This window comes from Ciconia boyciana, chromosome 5, assembly GCF_034638445.1.
Source record: "Ciconia boyciana chromosome 5, ASM3463844v1, whole genome shotgun sequence".
NCBI classification, from domain to species: Eukaryota; Metazoa; Chordata; class Aves; order Ciconiiformes; family Ciconiidae; genus Ciconia; species Ciconia boyciana.
In genome coordinates, this window is record NC_132938.1 from 53,995,553 (window position 1) to 54,019,743 (window position 24,191).

The 24,191-nt window shown below is 41.1% G+C and overlaps 1 protein-coding gene across 11 annotated transcripts in view; it reads left to right on the forward strand.

Moving 5' to 3' along the window:
- Window positions 1-24,191, forward strand: part of PDLIM5 (PDZ and LIM domain 5) — a 127,983-nt gene that overhangs the window by 23,716 nt on the left and 80,076 nt on the right. For all 11 annotated transcript variants that reach the window (XM_072863156.1, XM_072863161.1, XM_072863160.1 and 8 more), the window contains exon 3: window positions 18,178-18,329. In XM_072863156.1, the coding sequence (XP_072719257.1) occupies window positions 18,178-18,329 (152 nt within the window). The remainder of the gene's footprint in view (window positions 1-18,177; window positions 18,330-24,191) is intronic.

A 24,191-nucleotide genomic window follows, 5' to 3' on the forward strand; every position in this document is an offset into this window, starting at 1 on the left:
GTACTAGATGAAAATTTAGACCCTCACTGAGTAGCCTACACCACGGTTGGAGCTTGCTGTTCAACACGTAGGCTCTGGGGTGGTGTGTCCATTTTGGGGGCTTTCCCCTATCACTCACTCTTCCATTTCTTTTTTTTTAATCAGACTTGTGTTTTGTTTTTTAAAACCAAATTAAAGCGACAGTTCTGGAGACAAAGCTCTCATTTCCTATGCTGTGTCTGTGTGTAGATAAATGACTGTGAGCCTTTTCATTCCTGTTCCTCACCACCCTACTGTCTTTGGTATCACTAAATTAGGCCTTAGTGATTTTATTTTTGCTTCTAGATGTGTCATAAAAGGGAAAGCATTTGACTGAAATTGGATATTGGGGCAACTTTATTAAAATGTCTTAACTGGATGATATTTACAATTTGAAAAGAGTATTTAAAATTATTTAATTCTGCAGAACTAAACCAAAAGACTTTTATACCAGTAAAGTTATCATCCCATCAACCAAAAAGATCAGATTCGTTGGATAAATAAATACCAATGTTTTTTCATTGGGGGACAGTGTGGGTGAGCTATGTGACTAGTATTAATTTGTTCATGCAGTGTGTCACAAAAGCTTCGAGCTTGCCTGGGATTGCTTTTGTAATTATTTGTACTTATGTGGTTCACAATGTTACTCAAAAATCTTTTGCAAGTTTGGGGTGTTTCCTCTGGCATTGCAAGTTTTGCCTTTATGGTTCGGAGAGCTCCTCAGCCCCATCTCCAATAAGCTTGAGTAGGAAGGGACAGTCTCATCAAGTCAAAGTCAGTATTGCCCTAACCTTGCCGTGCCCTTGACCCCATGTACCACCCCATGCTACCGCCACTGTTCATCCATTTGCATACTGTGCTAAACCAGCAGAAAAATATACTTTGTTTTCATTTTTGCTGGGTATTATTGTCAGCTTTTTGATTAGTGTTAGGGATATGTGTATCCTAAAAATGAGGTTTCCAGGAGAACTACCTGTAACTGCAGGGCTTTGTGTTATTGAAGTGTCATGTTTAATTATATAAGCTGGAAGTTAGAACACGTTCTTGTTTTGTTTTGGTGAGGTTTGCCTAATGCCACCCCAGGGACATAAGAGTTTCCCCACCTGTGCTGGGAAATTAACTTTCACCTGTTACTGACCTGTGTTAGATTCGGTGATATAAAGAGAGATGCTATGCAGCATATCTGACTAGTAACGCTTCACTTAATTAATATTTACTTCCTCTGATACCTTCCTTTTCTTCATCTTCTTGTGCACCCTTTTATATGCAGCGGTCTGGGTTGCCCGCTCTTCTCCAATCTGTAATTAGCAGACTGATGAATGTGACAAGTTATTTTGTTTTCCAGCAGAATGTACTTGATCGCTGTTCTTCCAACCTGCCCCTTCTGCTGTTGAGTTGCTACATCAGTCTTGTACTCCTCAGGATGATTAAAACCAGCCTGCCTATGTCTTCTCTGCAACAGGGGGAGGAATGACAGCTATTTTATGTTCAGTGAGCGCTGCGTTTAGTGTTTAGGAAGCATGTGTGACAGTAAGAGAGAAGCAGGGAGGTCTGGTGTAACCTCAGGCAGGTTAATCACTATACATGTTGACATCTGAATGCAAACTTTCAGCTGCACCGGGGTTTTCATATGTCTGCTTGGTATTTCTTTTATTTTTTGTTTGCGTTAGTCTCTTGGTCTAGTGTGGAAGAAAAAAGAAAGATCATGTTTTGCTTTATGCTTTGTTTATTGAGAAAAGACATTTTTCCCCCCTCAGTTTAATAGGAATGTGGACGAAACTCTTCCTCCTCTGGTACACGTCTTGTGCTGCTGTCATTTTTGTTTGAATTTTATATGCTTTCAATTCTCAAAGGCTTGAGCTTCCTCATTCCAGTTAAGCACTGTGGGTTGAAGGAGTGAACTCAGTTTACTTATGCATCTGAAGGGCTTGAAATGTAACTTCTTCAGCAGTCAACTTTGTGGCATCACGCTCTTCAGTATGAGTCATTATACAAAAGACAGAGCTGCCAGTGCTGGTCTTTCCCTTGGCTGGTCTTCCCAAATTTAGTTTTAGTTAATGAGAGAAGCACTTCAGAGGTAATTAAATGCGTTGTGAACTTCATGTTACTGAGAAGTTCCGCTCAATGGGAGGCTGAGGTCCTCCAGGTGCTCTGGGGTGGCAAAATACCCAGAGGCACGGAGAACGTCTGGGCTGTTGGCTCCTGTGAGTGAACGAGGGCCTGTTCCCTCGGGAGGACTGCTCTCCTGGGGACACCATCTGCATCTGGGAGCTAGCAGGGCAAACACCTGGGACAGAAACTTTGCATTCACCAGGTGACCTTTCCAATGTGTGATGGAATTATTTTTGCGACTCTGACACAGGGTTGCATTGGCTGGTAACTCTTGGTTGGGCTAACAAATATCTGTTCGTTGCTGCATAAGTGACTTCTTACACTAGTAGTAATTGTGGAAGCTCAATTGCACGCACACACAGACAAGGGAGGGGAGAATTGACCCTGTTACTGCTGCTCCTGTCAATGAGTATCCTAGCGAGAGTGCTGAAGTACCCATATCCATCATCCTCCACATCTGCTTACCATGTTCATGCAATTATTTGAAAACATTTGCAAGACTCCAATTTCTCCCCTTCCCCTCCCCGCAAGTCTTGGTTTGGACACTGCTATTTCCCAGTCTTTAGGAATATGTGCAGCAACGTGCTTGGCTCAGTGTGTGGCCCTGGAGGAGACTGTGTTGCCTTCTGGTTTACTAGTGTGAATGCAGCCTTTTGAACTCTTTAGAAGTGCTGTTGTTAATACAGCCACTGTTTCTAGACTATGGTGTGAGGTAGAAGGGGTTTGGAGGCATCTTGGGTTGTGGGGGGAGGGTTAAGTACCAAATTAATTGGTTGATATCGGATCTGTAAGGGCGTGTTGTCACCCAAGTGTCTTGCTAACATCTGGCTCGAACTTTGCGTAATGTTAAGTAGACTTCTCTGCAGAAATCTGCCGTTTGGCATCACGGCCTCATGGAGGGTGCTCAGGCCTGTGCACTCTGTATTTCTGTAATGACTTACTCTCTCAAATCCTTCCCTTGAAACAGAGACTGCCAGTTGCACGAGTTTTCTTGTGGTAAGGAATGAACTCTAGGTTAAAACCATGAATACCATGTTAGTTCATGGTCCATGTAATTTGCGTGCTGTAAGAAGGAACTTCAGTATCTTCGTTCAACATAATCACTCCGCCAGGTCTCAAGGTGTCTTTATATGAATGGGAAAAAGAGAAGAACCCGTAAAGCCATGCTAATCTAGTATCCCCTCACCCCTTTTGTGAATGGGAATAAAGGTATGTTTCTAAGAAGATGTCTTAGTTCCAAGGTTTCCAGCTTTATTAATTTTCCTGCTTTGGTTATGCTTGTTGTCTCCTCTCGCTTGTACAGTGTGCTTCCGTTCTTCATCTCTGCACTCAAAAGGCAGTGCAAAAGGTACTTTTGTAGCCTGCAGGAAGACTTGGATAACAAGTCTCTTCTGAGAGAAACTGTTTTATCTAAAGTGAAATCTTGGTCCTGCTGAACTACTAAATAGCAATTTTGTTAGTGCATTCTTTGGTTTTGGTCAACAAGAGATTGCAGAAGATGGCTCCTTCAGTTCTTATGCCTAGGTAATTCTTGTTTGCGTTGGTGACTTGTAGCATAGTGCAGAGACCAGAGTATTATGGTGTATAAAAAGGTATTATGTCCTTCTCCAGTTACTGCCTGAAGAGGACAATCTTATTGGAAAGCTGGAGGACAAAATAAAAGCATCTCCAACAATGTTTCAGGCCTCTCTTGTCTAGGATTGATTGCTCTTTATAACCAACTGCAAGACTCCTACTGATATTAATAGGAGTTTAGCTTGCATGTGATCATTCCAGGTTAGTTTGAATTACTTTATGTGAGTGAAATAAAACTTCGAAGTGAGAATTTATGCATATTAAAATAATTTCAGCATCAAAATCCAGTAAGGATAGATATTAATATTTTTTTGTAGCCACATCAGTGCTTACACCTTTCTTCAAAAATCTTATTGCAATGTGCTCTTGTTCTTACTAATGTAAGAAAAAGTTATATTCTCATTGTCAAAAGTATGTTTAGGTATGCTATAATTGTGCTATGTTGCCATTTAAATCTAACAGTTTAGAAGATAGAGAAGGCACCCCTCTGCTCCCTGGAAAAGCAAACCTTTTAGTGGATTAGAGGTACGGGCTGTAACTTAACACTAGCGAGAGGTATGAAATGCTTTCAGACTGTTCAGTCTCTGGAAGAGCTGCTCAGGGACATGTGCTGTAAATCTAGGGCTTCCCTTTGGTAGGTTGCGTAATTTTAAGATATCTGATGCCTTCTAATGGGTGGCCGGAGAGGAATGTATGAAGCTGTTAATTTCAAGAAAGGCGTGATGGATGGCTGTGTGAAGAGCTCAGATCCTTCTGTAGCTTTTTCATTGTCCCACTGAACCCATTTGGCTTTTAGAAACTGGTTGAATAAAAATGATGTATTTATGAGGAAAAAGCTTTCCCCTAAAATTGGTTTGTTAAACAGGCAGTAAATATGCAAACGGTGCGTTTTAGGATCGGAGCAACATGACCCTTGATGTCACCATCTCGTATGACATGAGGACGTTGCTTGCCAAAGGTCACTGGCTGGACATTAAGTCTCACTTTCTGCTTCCCTTCGTGTGGTTATTCCTGCCTTCCACCTGCAGAAGTGGGACTGGGGATGCTATTGCTGTTTGGTGATTGATAAAGTGTGCCTTTAATGGTGGTCTTGGGTGGGAAGCCATCGGACCCTTCTGGTTCTGGTGGCCAGCCTGATTTGCTGATGGCCTTTGAATAATGCATCTTATCCTGCCTGGTGATGTTTGGGGGGGGGGGGGGAGACGACAGACAGGACAGAAATATTTCTACCTTTTTTTATGTTCCCATAAAGTAAAGGTGGAGCCTCAGCAATTTTGGAAACTGTTTGCATTCCCTGTCCCACCTCAGTATATGGGGGTGGTTTTGCTTGGTTGGGTTCCTCCTCCCCATCCCAAGTTTTGCAGCCAAAAGTTGGTTTCTTTTGTCTTGAAGAGCTGTTTTGCAAACATTCAATGCACCACTGCTCAACGCAGTCTTATGTCCCACTGAAGTGAGTTATATGCTTATGTGTCTTGTTAAATTGTGGGTTTGAACGTTTGAACATTAGTCGCAGCTGATGGATGCATCTTGCTGTTAGCTGTGGGGAAGGAGCGGATGCTGCGGAGGCTTGCAGTGAAGGCTTGCTCTGCCATCCTCCCCACCTCGGGCAACAGGCAGTGACATCTCCCGCGCGGCAGTACGGACCTTGCCAGCAGTCCCAGCTGCGGTAAGCCTCCAAGCAGGAAGACGCATGAAGGCAGAGTAACCCTGCCAAGACAGTTCTCCTGCCCCGCTTTCCAAGGTGTTTCTTGGATATTCTCACTTCCTTTTTTTTCTAGGTAGACGAAGAGATTTTCATTGCTTTTGAGAGGCTGTTAGTTGCATAATTTTGGTTGGATTCGGACTGACGTGGAGAATCTCCTTTGAGGATAAGCTTTCCGCAGTGAACATCCCTGACAATTTATTCTGAATATCTTTTCAATTTAAAAATATCTTTCCTATCTTTCTTCTGCCAAAGGGTACGTAATCACTCGCACTCCCAGCTTTCACCAGAGCCTTGCTTGTGGGCGGCCTACACAAGCTTGAGGTATACAAAATTCAGTAATGTTCGGGGTAGTACGGCGAGACAGAAAGAACAAGTCATCACGGCTGTTGCCTAAATAGTGGTCAAAAAGGACATTATTATAATAGCCGGAAACTTTGTTCTTCATTTGGTATAGCTGATGCAGCATTCAAGCAAAAGCAAGCTGAAAAAAACAATTTAAGTACTGATTTTTATTTGCTTATTTATAAAACTTTCCCAAAGTGTTATTTCCAGCAGTTCTAGAAGTAATACATTTACTTCTAGAAATTATTTGAAATCTAGCATGAGTCTTCCTACAGTAAAATTTTGTTGTTGTTGTTGTCGGGTACTCAGTGAAAAAACCTGAAGCGACATGCTTGAAAAGAAATTGCACAGTTTTGGCAGGCATGAAGGTAGGCTCTATCATCATTTTTATGAAAAGCCTCCTGCTTGTGTGATGGTCAGGCTTTTATTCTTAAATAGCTTCGGAGGCATTCGAGAGGCTGTATTTAGATCTGTGTAGATTATGAGAAGAGTGTAAATCACATGGAGGCCAGTGACTCCTATGCGAGTGATCAATATTTTGTACTGTTACCAGCAATAATAAAAACAAACAAAAAAACAAACAAAACCCCAACCTGAAGGCTTTCCATACCATCTGTCTTGGATCAAGTTGGAAGAAAGAAGTGGATATTGGGTTTTGGTGTTGCGTTGTGTAGCCTGGAATTGTTTCCTAGCTTTGTCTGTAACCAGCAGTGCATACTGGATTTTTTTTCTCAGAATGCTAGAGCAGCCTTTTATTTTAGTCCAAAAATTTAAGACGGTAAATGATTTAAATTTCTATTTCCTTAGATGTCATAATGAAGTAGAGTTTACAATGAATATTTAGGGTGAATTTATTCTTCTGCATCTTAATTTTGAAATGTCCTGATTTTAGTTTTGGTAGTATAGAGCTCAGAGGTCATGACATACAAATGAGGGGTGGGGGGGGAGAAAAAAAAGAGAAAAAAAGTCATCAGGGAGCTAATGTGACTACCAGGCTCTATTTTACAGGATTCCTCTGCAAGTCCAGGCTTTGAATGGCCGGACACTTTCTACTGCACAGAAGTACACTGAGAGCAAGTCATAGACTGTTACAGGGAGTAAATTTGAAGGGTTGAGTCGTCTTCATTGGTTTTTCAGAGCTATTTGATAACCAGCTTTATTCAGTGGTTAGTTGTGTGTGTAACTTTTGGATCTCCAGATGTCCAAGTAAGAAAAAACATGTTGTAGCATAACTCAGAATTTAGGTTATTATGATAAGCAATTGGAGTGCAGCTCTCAGCAGCGAAACTCAGAAGACTGTTAAAATACAGCAGCAAGAAATTTAGATGAAGTTCATAGTGGCAACAAGTACACTAGCATTTTCTAGAGCTTTAGTAAGGAAGTTTTGCATGGGTTTATATTCAGTCTTAAAAGTCTGCAATGCATTTGGCAATCGAATGGTAAGGAGAATTTAGTTAAAATGAGGGTCTTCATTTTGCAATCAGAGTATTTGTCCTGAATAGCTTCCTATTTTCTCTGGACAAGTGCTTTTTGTCATGTGCTGCCTAAAAAAAGTGCTGATAATCTTCATGTGGTCTTCTCATACAGGTCCCCAGCATAGAGGACAAATGCCTTTTTATTTATATAGAAGTGTGTGTGCATAAAATAAATATTTTTACATAAATATTTACTTAAAGAATATATGTGTATAACACCATCTATAGTAATATATCCACTGTTTTAAATACATATATAAATAAATGTATATATAAAACCCCCACACCTGGAACTGTATAAACAAATCATGTAAAAGTGATGTTGAAAGTGAACTAAAACAGTGTTGTGTGTGTATATATATGTAATTTAGAAATGGAAAATTAAATTTGAAATTGTTATATATTCTCATGAGCTTTATTAGCTTACGATAAAGATTTTTGTCTCTTAGCTATAAACAGCTGGTATGAATTTATTAAACAATGTGCAACTCCTTTAAAATGTGTTTCTTGTTTTTTGAGGGTTTTTTATTGGACTTTTTTCTGCAGTATTTTATGTTTTGGGGCTTTAGCCAATAAGTGTCTGGCTTAAAATAAATGTCTGCTGTAGTATTCCCTTGATGCATAAAAGGCAAGATATCCACTGGGATTTACTAATGTCTCCTATTTGTGTTTTATTTCTTTGTGCTAGAAGTTTGCATTGGACTAATCCTGAGGAGTGTTCTCTCCATTGCATTAAATGAACGCATGTATATATAGGACTGTGCTTTCATTGATCTGGAGTAGGTCTCGGCACATCAGCATATTAGCCGTAATTGGTTTAATTGTTACTTTCCATGCACTTCAGAGCACGCTTATTTATCTGAACTGAGTTGTCGTCTTTCACATGTGTAAGGTTGCCTTTTTCTTCCACATTACCAGAGGAATGTGCCATAAGCATTAGTGCCTTTATACTTAAAATGTGAACCCTCTATTGATGGAGCACTGTTGAGCTGGAGAAGCTTTTGCATCTTAATGCATTTCTTCTGCACTCCCTCCTTGGGTGCTGAGCTGCATGCTCAAAGGAGAGCTGGCAGAAGTGTAGGTCTGAGTCCCCAGCCTTTTCAGCTGCTGGTTATAATGCTAATGGAATTTGTGGTGGGCTGCTTTTTTTGTTTGGTTGTTTTTTTCATTTTAATATGTGAGTCCTCGATGCGGCAAAACTTTCTGTGGGGAGTGGATGTGGTGGGCTCTCGTTGCTGTACTTGGGTTTCACCTTGAAAGTAGACTTCTGCTACGGCTTTTGCAGAGTACCAGTTTGGGATGGCATTCAGGTGAGCTCTGCTCCCTGGACAGATGATTTGTGCCAATAAGCAGTACTTGCAGTGCCTGAACTTGCCTCCATTTTCCTCTTTACTTACATGGTGCAGCTTATCATTATCTCAATTCTTTGAAGCAAGTGGGTTGTTTCCTACATGTTTATGCATGCCTGGTTTGTTTCTGGATAGGAGAAAGTGAAACAACAGCTGGTTTATCATGAGGGATTCAATTTGTAGTAGGGTTTTCTTGCCACTGGCTGTTAATTTTTGTCAGATGAATTTTTGGTTCATGCTGCCCCACTTAATTATCTCTGCTTTGCTTTCACCTGTGGGATTGCTTCATTAGTTGCATGTCCTTCTCACTGCTGCCATGTATGAGACAGCTCTTTTTCCTGTGAGAGGGACTCCACAGCAAAAAATTCAATACCTTTAAATTACTCAGTGTAACATTATTCTATTTGTATTCCTAAATTGGATGTTCTGGAAAGCATGGGGTAAATTGCATCACGTTTGATGCAGGAAAGGCATATCCCATTAAGAAGGACTAAATTGTAGACCACGAAATCCTTATGAAAACAAGATGACACATATTGGGCTACTAAGGTAATTAAGGAGATGGATGTCCAGTTAGTGGAATTAATTTTATAATCTGTAAATGAATAAAAATGATCCTGTTTGGGAAGGGAGGAAGTACACCATTATACTATGCACTGCAGACATCTTCATATGTGTGACCTTTACAGTATGGAAATGAATTTCTTCTTTGGAAAAAGCTGAGCTCAGTCCCTTTTGGCACTTCACACTTAAGCTCCATTAGAGAGAACTAACTCTTCTTTGTTTTGGGTTAGTTCAGGAGGCCCCAGCAATAAAACTTACTCTTTCCAAACTGTTTATTCCAAAAGAGACAGGCACTTAAACTTCTGATGCAAATCACATGGCTCCTAAGGTGATGCCTCCTCAGCAGTCTCAAGTATTTACGTGCTTTGGTTGTGGAGTTAGTTTGTGTTGGCCATCCAAAAAACCCAACCCTATAACTGGAGGAGAGACTCTGCAGACTTGCAGCTCCCAAAAGCTAAAGCAGCCGTACAAAGTTTATGTTGCGTTTCTAGCTATATTTTCATTCCATTTCCTCTTTCTGTCTCTCCAAGAAATTAAGTAGGCAGTAATTTTTACCCACTGGCATATAGTCTCCCAGGGAGAAATCTGGATTAGTTCTGTAAACTTTTTGAACAGAAGAATAATCTTCAGAGAGAAGACAGCCAGTTAAAATAAATAAGGCTCTAAGGCACGCCGGCAGCATGAGAACACGACTGAGCTCCTTGAGAGAAGGCTTAGTGAAAGCTACTAACTTAGGGTCTTAAATATCTGCAGACATTCTGGCACTTGACTGTAAATCATTTTCTATCACTTAAGTATTTGGAAAGCATATATTTTCTGGAATTGCCTACCTTCTTCTTGCAAATATGATTTTAGCCACGATGTCTGAATTATTTTGCCTTGGTCCTTTTGACAACTCATTTTTTGATGTTGTGACATTATTTCTTCTCCAAACGAGAACATCAGTTGTCCCCTGTTATTCAGGGGACCCACAAGTATTGCCCGTCCCATCTTGGTGACAATCCTTTTATCTCTTTGTTCTCTTCTATGCTTCAAGTGGCTTGGAAAAGCAAGACCAAGTGTTTAGTCGTTAGATGCCAATAGAGGCACACTTGCACAGAGTGGTTTCTTTATTCCTTGTGTGAGGCAAGTGTGAATTTTGGAATTCAAAGGATTATTAAAATGAGTCAATTTTGACTTGTATGTCAGTACATGAAAAAATTTAAGCTATGTATAAAATACGTGAAATGTATCAGAGTTTATTGCTGCGTGTGTAGTTAACTGCTTCCGTTCCATATGGGCAAGTTCAAAAGCAGGGATCATCCTTTCTAATAACTGCTACTGAATTTGCAGTGATGATGCTGTGTGGGTGTTATGTCAAAAATTAAAGCTGAAGGCATCTTTTGTGAAGTTGTTTGCTTCTGCTTCCTTACATCCTGCAGCAGTTGGGCTGTCGTAAGGGAAAGGGGAGAGGTAGCAGAGATGAAACCCGCTCATGGAAGAGTAGAGCTGCAAGGAAACCATGATCTGTCAAGCTGTGACAAGTGAGAGATGGCACCAGCTAATAACCCTTCTGGCATCGGCATGTGGAAACTGTTCCTGCTTACTAACGACCTGTTTTGGAGCAAGCAAGGGAAGCTGAGGACTACTGCTTCTGCTTTGCTACCCTGGCATTGAAGTGGGTCTGTTTAGCATTAGTTGGTTGAAAAATAAAAGAGCATGTATCCAAAAGGCCTAGGCATTGTGCAGTTACCCTATTTCGTAAACTTAATTTATATTTTTGGATCCTTTTCTGCATCAACTTAATTGTGTGTAAGACTAATTAACGCTACATGGTGCCTCTTCTGTTTTTAGCAGCTAATTCCTCTCGTGCTCCTCTGTAGGTGCATAGCTCTGTGTTTGGTGCATCCAGGGATGGATAGAGTGATGGGTGGGGGTGTCTGTGTGTGTATGTAACAGTTTATTTAAAGTGCAAAAGCAAGTTAAATTTTTTTCTTTGGGGAGGGCATTAGATAAATATTAAGGGCTGAAATACAGTAAGAGAAAAATATTAAGAAGAAAAGAGAGACAGTTGAAACCATGTGTCTTTTTCCTAAAACCTGTGAACCCACAGGCGCATGCTCAGCCATGTTTGTGTAGAGGGAAAGCTCAAACTTTGTGTTAGGTTTTGTTTGACATAATTTCTGAATGTGGGACTACAGGGATACACGGCACAATCGCGTTAAAATGTATGTTGTTGTCAGGGTTACTGCTGAGGATAAGTAGCAGAACTGAGAATGAAATGGAAGAGATGGTTTTGTGGGTTCTTTGCTGGCAAAATGGCTGAATGCCTGTGGGCTCTCCCCATTCTTTTCCCGTGGGCTGCAATGAGTCGAAGGGCTGGTTTGGGCCAGCTCCAGCCAAGCCACTGCTGCACCGCAGTGAGGGAGCTGCTGTGCATGGATGGAAAAGGGTGAAGCAAAGCTGGAGGACCTGGGAGGACAGGCCAGGAGGCATACGTAGCCCTCTGGCCAGGGCTGGAGTGGTATCTGCTGTTGGAGTCCACAGCCAGACTGAGGAGCATGGTGGGTTTGTACTTTGCCTTATACTTTCTTTTTTTTCCTTCCATGTTATCTTTATAATGACTATTGACGTGCTGTGCACGCCTTCCATTACAGCTTTATAGATCAGTCTGGAAGCACCTTTAGAGTTACGGGGAGAAGTAGGAGGGAAATGAGAACTTACAGGAGTACGCAGGAGTATGGTCTCGTGGAGCGAGGTGAGCGCAGGGTTTCCTGGTGGTGGTACGTAGCAAAACACTCTGGTAATCAGAAGGGTTTTTTGACCTAAGCTAATTTTGATCCTTGCTTGGTTTGGGGAAAACCTTCAACTTATTTGCAAGACTGCGTCATAACCCCTTTTATAGCTGGTTGTGTCAGCGGTTTCCACTGCAAACCCTGCATTAGGGTTCTTATAACTCAGCTGTATAAATTTGATCTGGACTTTAAAATTGGCATGTACGTTCTCGATTTGGAAGCAAGTATCGAGGCTGGATGGCTAATCGGTTGGCTATGCGAATAATATTGCTGTAGTAAAGGCTGCAAGGAATATGATACAGCTCTCAGTTTCCATTGAGCGCAGAGGAAGCTCATTTGCCACAAAGAGCAGGTGCTCTCACGGCTCTTTTTTTCGTGCAGAAGTGGTAAGCTAGATCCCAAGTGTCCCAAACCTGTTGGGAGTCTGGAGTGTAAGTTGTGTTTTTGCCTCCTTCCTGGCAGGGAAGGAGGTGAGGAAGGGCTTTGGTGAGCTGCCCCGTTAGGCAGGGCACGCTGGAGCACAGCGATACCCTATTTGAGCTCGTGGTGTTCGGGTGTCGGAGCTGAGTACACCGGGATGCGTGGTGCTGGGGCCACCCATCAGGAGGCAGGTCGGACGCACGTAATTCGTGCGAGGGAACTGGTGCCGCTACGGAGTGTAAGCGTGCCTCCCTCCCCATGTTTTGGGGCAAGGTTGTGTTCTCCAAAAATACAGTAAGGGCTGCTTCTCCAAGCTTGCAGCAGTTCACTGAAGCGGTGTTTTCTAGCATACTTGGAGCTCTACATATGTTTGAGAGCGTGCTGTTAAAATACTGGCTATTGGTGCGAGGTGGTACTTTGGTCAGGAGAAATGAGGCTAGGCATAAACAAGGTGGTAACAGATAATAAGTGTAAATATTTGCAGAAAGTGTATTATAGCAGGGACATAAAGCCCTTGTGGTTTGAATATCTGTGTGAAAAGGCAGAGCTTTATTCAATAAAAGAGGTTGCCTGATTGCTTATTTTGTGATTCTGCAAAGTTCTCCTGTAATGTTCTTTCTGTATGCCGGTGTGTTGTGTTTTGGTTTTTTAATTATTTGAAATACTTCAATATAGGGAAGGATGTAGACTGAAAGAGCAGCAAGAGTGGTAATGATACAAAGATCATTGTCTGGTTGACTTCTGCTTTGATTATGCATGTCTTTAAACTGAATTGCTATAGCCAACCATGTATCGGAAATGCTCGAGGGGTAAAAATCAAGCTGGAGGGATTTCAGATAGCCCAGGGAGTTTTAAATTGGGAGCAATGAATTACAGTCTGAGAGAAAGTTGCAGCTGACATTGAAGGATGTTTGTGTGATGGGGGGACCATTATTTACTGTCAGACTATGAAATAGTTTCTTTGGGAGAGTGGTTGTGATGCACCATCACACGAGTCAGTGGCAGCGAAGATTGATTCAAGGCGGCCGGCATGGAAAAGATACAAGGCAGCTTCCATCTCTAGTCAAACAGACCTTTGTCTTATGAGGAACTGCTACTTAAGTATTTCGTTTATTACTGCGTAAAAGCTAAATAATGATGGTTCAGAGAAGAGATGCTTGTCAAGTTTTCTTCTTAGTTATGTGAGGAAAAATGGATGGTTACATGTTAATTAGAAATGAATTAAGCTACAAATTACATTGATTCAGAGGTAGATGCACATGTACCTGCACACATGCAATTTTCCTGGAAAGGATCTTTTAAAATATCTAATTAAAGCTTGAGAATAAAAGTAAAAAAGCTATTTTTCTTGCCCTCCCTTTTAAAAAAAAAAAAAAAGTTGGCTACTGCAAAACAAAATAGTAGACTGGCTAAAGTTTAGCTCAGGAAAACAGTCATATTCCAGTGTGTTTTGGGCTGTTTGCTTTTAAAACCTGAGGCGTAGAACTACGTTGAGATTACTTTTTATACTGTTGCTTTTGAAGTTGTTCATGGATCAAGAACTGGTTTACTTCTGTCTTATCTCCGTTTGAAACGTATTTTAGAACAGTATTTGCAGTTTTGGAATTCTGATGTTTAAGACAACAAGAACAACAAAAACCTTTTTGGTCAAAACCCCCCTGAAATCTAATATTAGATGGGTGATTTTATTTATGTTTATTAGAAAGCGTCCTGAGCATCTCTGGATGGCATAGGCTGGCTTCTGGCCATAAAGCTGATTGCTGCCGAGGGGCCGACAACAGGTTTGGGGCTGCGGGCTGTGGGAGTGATTGGCCTCAGCAGGTGCCCTCATACAGTGTCTCTCCTGCTTGCCCCCCTCTGCCTCCAAATGAGCTTCCCAGAGTACAGCCATGCAACTAAGTAGGAGGTACCACTTCTGGTTTGGCAGTTTCAGAGTTTTAAATCTGCTTTGTAATGTCAAAAAACCCCCCTATTTTGTTGTAGCTGTAATTCATGCTTGATTTTAAAAACTTGCCTCATACTGTGAATAGAGAATTAAAACAGACCCATCAAGGATTTCAGGGATATTTGTGGCGCTTAGAAGTTAGTTTGATTCATAAGTAGCGTGTTTTATAATTTTAATGCCATGGTCTTCCATGCATATGTCTTGTCGCATAGATTCCATTTGTTTGCACGTGTACGTTTAATAAAGGTGTGTTTTAAGGATATGCATTTTTCCTACTAGGATTTCAGCATTAAGTGTTTTTTGCTTTTGCCCATCGGTTTACTAGTCTTTTGGTATTTAAGCAGAGGTAATACTGTAGTTCTGTGACTGATGCCAGATAATTTTACTAAGCTAAGGCTAAACTTGCAGTTTAAGAACAAAATCGCTCACACAGGACAAAAGAAGCTGTCCTGCTGATTTATAAATAACGCTTCAAATTTTCCTGTATCTTGGCACCTACATCTTTTTATATCTTCCACATCTGTTGGATTTTTTTCAGAATCTGGATGAAAAAAAAAAGAAATAAATTGAGTTAGCTGCCATTGTGCTAAAGCATATGAGGAACCTTTCTTTTAGTCTGAATTCTTGCATCTGTGGTAAAACTCTGCCCTGTAGCTCCAGTACTACTTTGTTATAGGCACTTCACAAACGAAGGATGCTGGCCAGTACTTCTCAGAAAAGACTTGTGCTCCGGCTGAGATTTCCTAGAAGTACCAGCCTCACCTCTCTTGGTTAGTCAGGTCTCTTATCCGAAATCAGTAGGTGTTACTTGGAAGTCTTATCCACTGTGTCTAGATAAGGAGATTACTGCTCTGGCATCGCTCTGTATGTGCAGTTCTTCAGACTCTTGTCCAGTAATTTGTTTGTTCAAGTGTGCCGGTGACAGCCTCACCTATAAGGCAGTTTCAGTCCCCTGCCTGCATGGCAGGTCTCGTGGACATAGCCAGGGGCTTGTCACACTTCTCGGGACCTGTCTGCTTTTTTCCCCATCTCCAGGGTGCACTTTTCAGCCATATTTTTCGGGCATTTTCAGCCTGTGGTTTTGCTGAAATGATTTTACAGCTGTCTCCTGTGTGTGCTTGCACAGAGTTTCATCCCCAGATGAAGGCAACATCCCCAAACTGTAGGCAACAGTTCGACTCAGAGTGACCTCTTGAAAGTCAGATGATTAGTTGTGGGTTGTTGTGTGTTGGCTACTGGAATCAAACAAAGTTGTTTGGTTTTGTTTGGTTGGTTGATTTTTTTTTTATTAATTTTTTTTATTTTACACATCTTTGGATGGTAAGGCCCCCACCCTGCCCCCCCATGAAAATAGTCACCCTGAAGCCGGCTTTTGAGGTCTTACTGCTGAATGTGTGTAGGTTGCTTTTTTTAATCACGAATTACGATGTGTGAACATTATGCACATTTGCATATGTTCGGAGAAAGCTAGGTTTTATTCACTTCAGCAGTCCAATCACAAAGCACAGCGATCCATTTGACCTTTAGCTTTTAGTGCCCTTACGTTCCTTTCCCTTTTCCAGACCTTGCTGACAAATGTCAGCATGCCGTAATGTATCGGTTTAGGGATCCGTTTATGGCAGATAAACCTCACCCAAAGGTTTGAGGAGCTTCCCTATAAATAGCTATGTTGGTCATAGCTTTCTATATGCTTGTAGGGTTCCCTGATCTGTGTTTTATAGTAACCAGGTCTCTTAGCTCAGAATTTGTGTATGAACACCAAATTTTGGAGGAATTTTGGCTTTGGTGTTGAAGCCTTTTGTAAAAGGATGCACCATACAAGTTGTCATTCTGATGAATTTAGCAAGTCAAGAAGTTTTTCTGAAATTAGTGCATCTCCTTTTTCCCTTGTCTTCTACTTTACTTCCTTGCATGGGACTTTCCCTTGTCAGCACCCTTTGGTTTCAACTCTGGGTAAAACTGCTCTGTTGACCTATAATGCTGAGGGACTGGCTGCTATTTTGAATCTGAGAGGTGACAGGTCTGCCTACATCTCAGGGCTTCCCCTTTCACCAGAATAATGTATTTGATAGCACAGGATTAACACCAAATGGAAGGATTTTTCTGGTTTTGTTTGAATTTCTGGCTACTGGTTTTAGTTGCTAAAGATTGCTACTGCAGATGTCTGTGGGACATAGATTGGTGTTGAAAAATGCCAGCCATGATCCACTGAATGTGAAATTTCCTGCTTTCAGTCTGTATGTTGTCAAATTATACATTTCTGGAGTATTGCATTTGCAATTGTCTTGCAGCATTAGGCAATACTTTTTCCTCTGTTAAAGTTTTTGTCTTCAGGTGCTGTCTGATACGCGTGTCACAGCTGTCATGTATGACAGTCTCTGAGATTTTAGGAAAGCCTTAACCATATCAGGTAGGCTGATGGGACACTTTCCACAGGTTTACCAACAAGTGACTCTTCATACACAAATGCAAAGACTGAGTCCCTAGTATTTTATGTATTTCTACCCCTTTGCCATAGACAGTTTTCAAGACCTAGCCTCACTTCTCCTGTTGGAGAAGTGAATGGTGTGGAGACTAGTGACTGTACTTGGTGGTTGGTCATTGTCAAAAGGAACCTCAAGGAACCAAAACTTCTTGGTCCCTGCTGAATAAACTAGAACAGAGGCAGTTAAAAAACAACAGAAATGAAAGCCTTCCTTCTGCCTCCCTTTGAGAAGTCGCTTACTAGAGCATGGCTGCGGCCCAAGGTGAACTCTGCTTTTGGAAATAAAGATGAAGTAATTCTGCTGCTTGCAGCACCTCCCTAAAACGAAGCACTTTCTTCAAGGAACAGACTCATGCTTGCAGGCAAAGGAAAGAGTTGTGAGGTTTTGTATGCACAGCACAAGCACCTACAGCTTCTCTGCTTTAAGGCAGGAAACACATCTGGAAACAGAGGGAATTTGCACCATCCAGGACTGCTCTCTGCAGCCAGCTGTAATGTGATTAGCAGATTGAGGACCAGGGGTAAAAATCAGCGCATGGATCTTACCATGTCTTGCTTTATTTCTGTTTCTGTTCTCGGGAATGAAGCTAGTTGAAATTCAGTGGCATCAGATGAAAAGATTAATTTATTGTTCAATCGAGGTCAATAATGTGAACTTTACAAAGGTTTCTGTTGCAAGACTGCTTCATTCAAGTGGACCAAAGGCAATTGAGCTGAACTTCAGCAGTGACCTTGATCAAAGAGGCAGACTGCTCAAGAGGCCTTTCTTGTTCTGGTCTGAATATACTGCGGGTCGCTGGGGGCTATAAACCTACTGAGAGAAAGGCAAAACAAAGTCCTGTAACCGGTCTGTCTGTGATGTTGAACTTTTGACTTTCTAGTAGTTGCAGCTGGGGAAAAGTCAGCTTCACTATTAATAAGTCTTCGATGCACGTGACCAGTCATTGACAAATACATAAACTCTGAAGAGGTTGTTTAGATGGAAAATCTAGAATGGAAAAAACTGGCTTACAGCCTTCCTCTCTCCTGAGAAGAATTTCATATATGAACAGATAAGAGGCTGGAACTTGGCATCCAGGAGACTGTGTGTGCCTATCCCTGTTTGTGTCTCTTGGTGCATGTGCACAGCTTCCAGCCAGTAAAGTAGATGTGGAGTTTGATTTTGAAAAACAGGCAATACCGTGCAATACTTTTCCTGTCATGCAAGTGAAATAAGAACAAAACCCTGTGCATATTGCTTCACCAGAAAGAAAGATAATACAGCAACTTTCACGGAGACATACTCACAAAGGAGAAAAGAATCTTTTTTTTCTTTGAAACAGCACTGTGAGTAAGATATTGTGGTCTTGTGTTCAGAGAATATAAACATAAACCATCCAAGTTTTGCATTTAACCATTCTTGTGATATTTCAGCTTAACGATGGTGGCAAGGCAGCCCAAGCACATGTGGGGATAGGTGATGTGGTTCTCACCATTGATGGGATAAGTACGGATGGGATGACTCATCTTGAAGCACAAAACAAGATCAAGGCGTGTACAGGCAATTTGAACATGACTCTGCAAAGGTAAGATACCTTTTTCTTTTTTTTTTTTTTAAAAAAAAAGAGAATTAATCATCACCGTAACAGTTGTTTGGAGGATAAAAACATGTAAGTGGTTTGGCAAAGTGCATGGAGTTAACTGGCCACAATTGAGAGATATGCTGCTGAAGCCTGAAATGTGTTGTGATTTATAGCATTTTAGAAAACTTATTAGATGTTAATTATGTGAGTCGACAAAGACCTTTTCCAACCTTCTGTCACCTGCTTTACATTGAATGAAGTCTAGTTCCTCTTCCTTTTGAGCTTCAGTTTTGTTAACACTTGTTTAATTAAAAACAGGTCTTATCCAGGCTCTCTTTCCCTCCCCCTCCCCTGACTGACTAGGGGCACTTCTTTTTTGGGTCAAGTCCTACATTGTCATTTTTACTGGCAAACAGAATGATGGATTTATTTAATTATTTAACCCCTGAATTATACGGATGGAAATACTGCAGCTCAGAGTCATGGAGAGATGTTTCCTGAAGCGATACTACTGTTTCACAAAGTAGCAGCCTCCCTTTGCTAATTGCAGCCCCTGCTGTAGAAGTTACAGCTTGGTGCAGTCTCCCCATTCCTGAAATGTACAGTTTATTGAATTTCAGCATACTGCTGTTAGCCTGGGACTATGTTTTGGGAGGGGTTGGAAGAAGGGAGCAGGATGCTCATGTGCGAGTTATTGGAACTAAAGCAGGAAGAGCAGCAGCACAAGCAAGAAATTCCTTCAAGTTCCCAAAAGTCTCCCAGGGCTAAATATTGCCTTTTACTAGAATGCTATTTTTATTTAATGATGTGAGTGAGCATCTTGGAGGAGGCTTGGTCTCTGAAGCCATCACATAATGAGAACCATCTTTTCTTGTTATCAAAGAAAACAGCAGCAGTTGCACCCCGTGATTGCTGTTCGTGCCCGCCTTCAGCAGTGCAAAGTGCCTTGATGAGTGTTGGTTGAGGCCCATAACAGTGTCACTTCACCAGTTACTACCTTTTCTGGCAAGTTGTCCTGCCCTTAATGAAAGGACCACCTCTCTCTCTGAGAGTTCATGGGTATAAGAATAGAAGAGATGACATGGTTGTAGGTTTGACAAACATCCAGCTCTCCAGGATGGTGGTGCTTGTTCCCAGCCCTATGTGATGTGTAGTTGAACGGTTGTGCGAGTGCTTTCTTTTCTAAGAAGCTACAGTTCAGCCCTGCTTGTTGTTTCTTGTTTTTCCTGTTGTCCTGCTGTAGTCCGTAGCTACCCTTATTAAGGGATTCCCTTTGCTCAGCCTCTGAGGAAAGGAGTATCTTGTGGCGTGGTTCATGCCTAGGGCATCTTCTCGAGTGAAACTTGTAAAGTTGGCATTAAAGGTTTCTTGATGAAACAGAGGTATTATACCAGCTCATCAGAAGAATCGCATGTTGTATCTAGTGTGTCACTTGCTTTTCTGTCTCCCAACAAGGCAGGCAGGTTGTTTAGAAATGCACTTTCCAGGAGCCCACTGAGTCACTCCAGCAGGCAGCTGGGAGTGTAGGGGTTTGGCCCACTTTCTCCTGTCACCATAAATTGGCGGGCAGGGTTAATATCAGATATAGGAAAGGAATAGCAGGTGTGTCTCTGTCAGGCAATAACTTGTCTGAGGCTGCTTCTGGTTGGGTGCAGGGATGAGTGGTTTGAAAATCAAATTAATCATGAGTTAGCCTGATCCCCTCCTGTTCTCACCCTTCCTACCCAGCGTAGCATCTGACTCACCAGCGTCGGCTACCTGACAGCTGAAGGCTAAGTCAGGATCAGACTAGCAGAGATCAAAGGAATAGCCTCGGTCCCAGCATCTGGGGGTGGGACAGATGTCCTCTCCTGCAGCTCTACCGGTCTGCAGTCCCATGGTCTCAGCTGTTTCTAATTCTGCCCAGATCCCATGAAACCAAAGCTGTAGACAGTGCTCTTCCCAGCTCCTCTGCCTGTGGAAACTTCCTTGCTCTGATTGCTGTTTAGCAGGAGATTTGCTTCAGTTGCTTATTTGTTCTTTATAGCCTGGAAGAAAGTGCTTCTTGGAGTCAGACTGGCTCACGCTAACTGCAGATGCTGAATGCCCATGGGAAGGATGGCTTGAGACTATAAACAAGGTGGCAAGATAAGCCATTTTTTTTTATTGAGGGATCTCCATAATTATATTCTTCTGTTCCTGTCTCTTCTCCCCAGATATTTTGAGCTGCTGTTGCTCACATGCAAGATTAGAGAGATGCTGTCAATGACAAACAATGTTGGCCTTCAAAATAAGAGTTGATGCCATAGACAGGAAAACCTAAGACACATCTAATTTGTTTTTACTGCTTTTAATTATCTTTAGGGGTTTTTACACTCTCTGAGCCTTTATCTACTTCCACACAGACTACTGATAGTTTGAACTACAATGCAGGAACGTTGAGGTTAATCTTGAAAGCGTATATAAATTCTTCGATACTGCCCTAGTTTGCTGCTGCTTTAAAGGAACACAATGATCAGTTGGTTAGTGGTGTTACTTTGAGGTCCAAGAAAATTGGAAGAGCATTATAGCTTGAGCTAATGGCTTTTGCACTGTATTTCCATGTGGTGTTTTATGAAAGATGTGAAAGAACTCAGTTTGATCAAATTAGTCGTAGGAAGCAGAATATTGTAAGTTCAATTTGTATGTTTTTGGTGGTAGCACTGAGTGACCTTTATTCATGATAAATTGTAAGAAGTACTGTGCACTCATCTATGGATGCCTGCTTTACTCTTGATCAGTTACAATTTGACAGATTCATGTGGAATATGGAAATTAATATAGTGGTGCAGACTTAAGTGTCATGTGAAGATAATGGCAATATGGGGGAAGACGTCTGGGTATACCACCAGCCTCGCAGCACATCAGAGATGGGGCTGGCCGTGCTGTTTGCTAGGGAGGGACTAACCAAAATAATCAATAGTTATCTGAAGAAGAAACAGGGTCTTGCTCTGGCTTTTTAGCGGTTTTTGTGTGTGTGTTGTGAGGATCAAAATGATAGTGGGTAGAAAAGCAGTGGTATGCCGTAGGGATTACTAGGCTAGTGAACCCGATTGAGTCTGATCTGAGGCTGATGGGCTCCAGCATCCCAGTTGGCATGGTGGCCGGGGCACGGTGACAGCTTGCCTTTTAAAAGGTATGAAGGAAACTTCGTGAGTCTACGTGGCAAAGGCAAGAGAGGAAATTCTTTATGATCAGCTTCGTTATTGTAAATATTTTAACTTGATATGCTTTTGTACTGTTGGTCAGGCTTTCACTTGACTTCCTCTATTCTTTATGTGCCAAGTGGAAAAAATAAAATTGAGAGAAACAAAATGAAGGGCAAGAAGTAGCTTGCCTGGGAGGTTGGAAGGGATATTTAAGGCAATGCCTTCAAAAGCTTTACTTACAGGTTTAAAGCAGTATATTTATGGAGGCAGATGTGCACGTACCTCTTGTGGAAAACCAATTTAGATGTTTTGTAACTTGTAAATGAATGTTGGAAAAATATTTGAAGGGAGAATATAAGCTCCCTTTTCTCCTGTGTAAGGCAATATCGCCTTTTTTTTTTTTTTTTTAAATATTGAATTGTTCTCTACCCCTGGAAGGAATTGGAATTGCATCTGTCACAATTGCAAGTCCGCTTTGCTGGGAGATTGCGTAAATATAAATAGATAAAATTGTGCTTGCCAGCCATGTGCAGCAGTAGGTACCTAACATTTGCGTGTGTTGGCAAGTATTTTCAGGTATATGTCTTTAGAATTAATTTGTTCTATAAACAAGTCTTGCTGTTTATTATGAACGTTATAATTTTTAAATTGTGTAATAAAAAAATAATTTTGGTGTGTTACTTGCTCATTTTTCATATTAGATATGGCTTAAAAATCTGGGGTACTTTTTTTCTTTTTGTAACATGCAGTTTTAGCTTCTTGATAGTTTGTTGGTTTTTTTAAACATTAAATACATTGCATAGGGAATTCTTCTTTGTATATGTCCCTCCCTCCCTGAGATCTTGCTCTTTTGCACCCCAATATTTTATTTTTTAGTTAAAGCCCTTTCCTGGTTCCCATGAGGACAGATGGAAACCAGATGCTGCTTTCTGGATGTATTTTAAAGTTCAGTAACTTAGTGTGGACTTCCATAAATAAATCTGTAAGTTGCTGAACAGCTAAGAGCCACCACCTATTTTTTAAATATTGGTTTTGTGGACTGTTTCTCCAAACTCCTTCCTTAATGATTCTTTGGAAGTGAGAAAGATGAAGAATTGTGTATTTCTTCTGTTACATGAGATCATGATACTCATGAAACTTCTGGAAAAAGTGTCAGTGAGCAATACAGGGGTAAAAAAAAAAAAAAAAAAAAAAAACAGAAAAGCCTGGGGAGTGTGTGTGTGGTTTTTGTTTTTTTTTTTTTTCATAATATAGAACTTATTTACTTCTTTAGTTTGTAAAACAGATCTGCACAGCTATAGATAGATTTGTAAGGGAATTTCTTTCACTTCTCCCTATGAATGTAGTAATTTAGGACAAAAGGCATTGGGATTGCTTGGCTTTGGGAAGTGAAAGGTGGATTGTTTAGGTTGTTTACCTCTCTCTTGCTATATTGTAGTGCTTCAGAAATCTTTTTGGGTGTTGTAGGTGAGCAGAGAGCAGTTACTACAGCTCTGCTTCCAGCTCTTCAATGGATGACTTAATGGATTTTTACAAATGAACATGGGTGTTGCAAAGCAGTCGATTAATTTCAGTGATGGCTATGGGTTTTGTGTGTGGGTGGTTCCCCCCCCCTTCAAAAGCACAGGGTTGCCCGAGTGTCACAGGTGAGGCTAGGACCTGCTGGGTATTTTTGATGTCCGTGTTGACAGGACTTGGAGCCAAAATTCAGATGAGCCTTAAGCCTGTGTTCTGCAGTTGGTAAACTCAAGTGTTAAAAACTGTGACACTTATTTTATCTGCCTGCCTGAGTATGAATCTTCATGATACTGTTCTCCCTCATCATGTTTCCTGAAAGAAAAACTGAAAAGAAGTCGAGACTTCTAACTTAAGAACAGCTGAAATGCTCATGATTTGAGGTGGGGTAGTAGGGAAAAAATGTTATTGATCACTTGATTTCTAAGGTCATTTTTCAAGTTATCCATTTCAGAAAAGGTTGTCTGCAGTAAGACTACCTCAGTATGCTTTTTACTTACTATTTTTATTATTCCCAGTCTTGCTTTTATTATAAAACAATATAATGGTATTACCATTTATTGTGTTGAGAGCCCTGCCCTGCTTTGGAAATGCACAGGAGGAAGAGCATTTTGCTGTGTGAGGAATGTGTGTTCTGACAAACTGTGTGGACAAAATGGATGATCTTGTTCCCATTCTGAAGATGGGGAAGTGAGACACAATGATGTAGAGCAGGTTTTAAGGGACTTGAGTCCTTTGCTCCTCAGGTGTTGAAATATTCACCTGGTGTAGGTTAGCTGTAAACTATGTAATTTCACAAAAATAAAAACCAGCAGTGCAGGGAATGGCACTGTGGTTCCCAAGAGCCAGCCTTAGTCACTGTTACAGGGGGATCTGAAGTCCTAAAGTTTAAATTCTCTCCATAGAAAGGTGAGAAAATAGTATAACTGCTAAATAAAGTGTCAGGAGAGGCTATTATAAGAAAAATAAGAGGAGCAGCAAGCAGAAGAATACAAGTGTAGAAATGATTTCAAACTATTAACAATACAGCCGTCACGTTAGATGATGGTTAAAACTCATGCTTTCAGGTTTATGAGTCATGGGTTCCTTGGGGTGGATATTTTGTTTCCATAAACCATATAAGGATGAGCTTTAAGAAAGCTATGATAAGAATGCATTCGGAAGTCTTACTTTTCTCCAACTT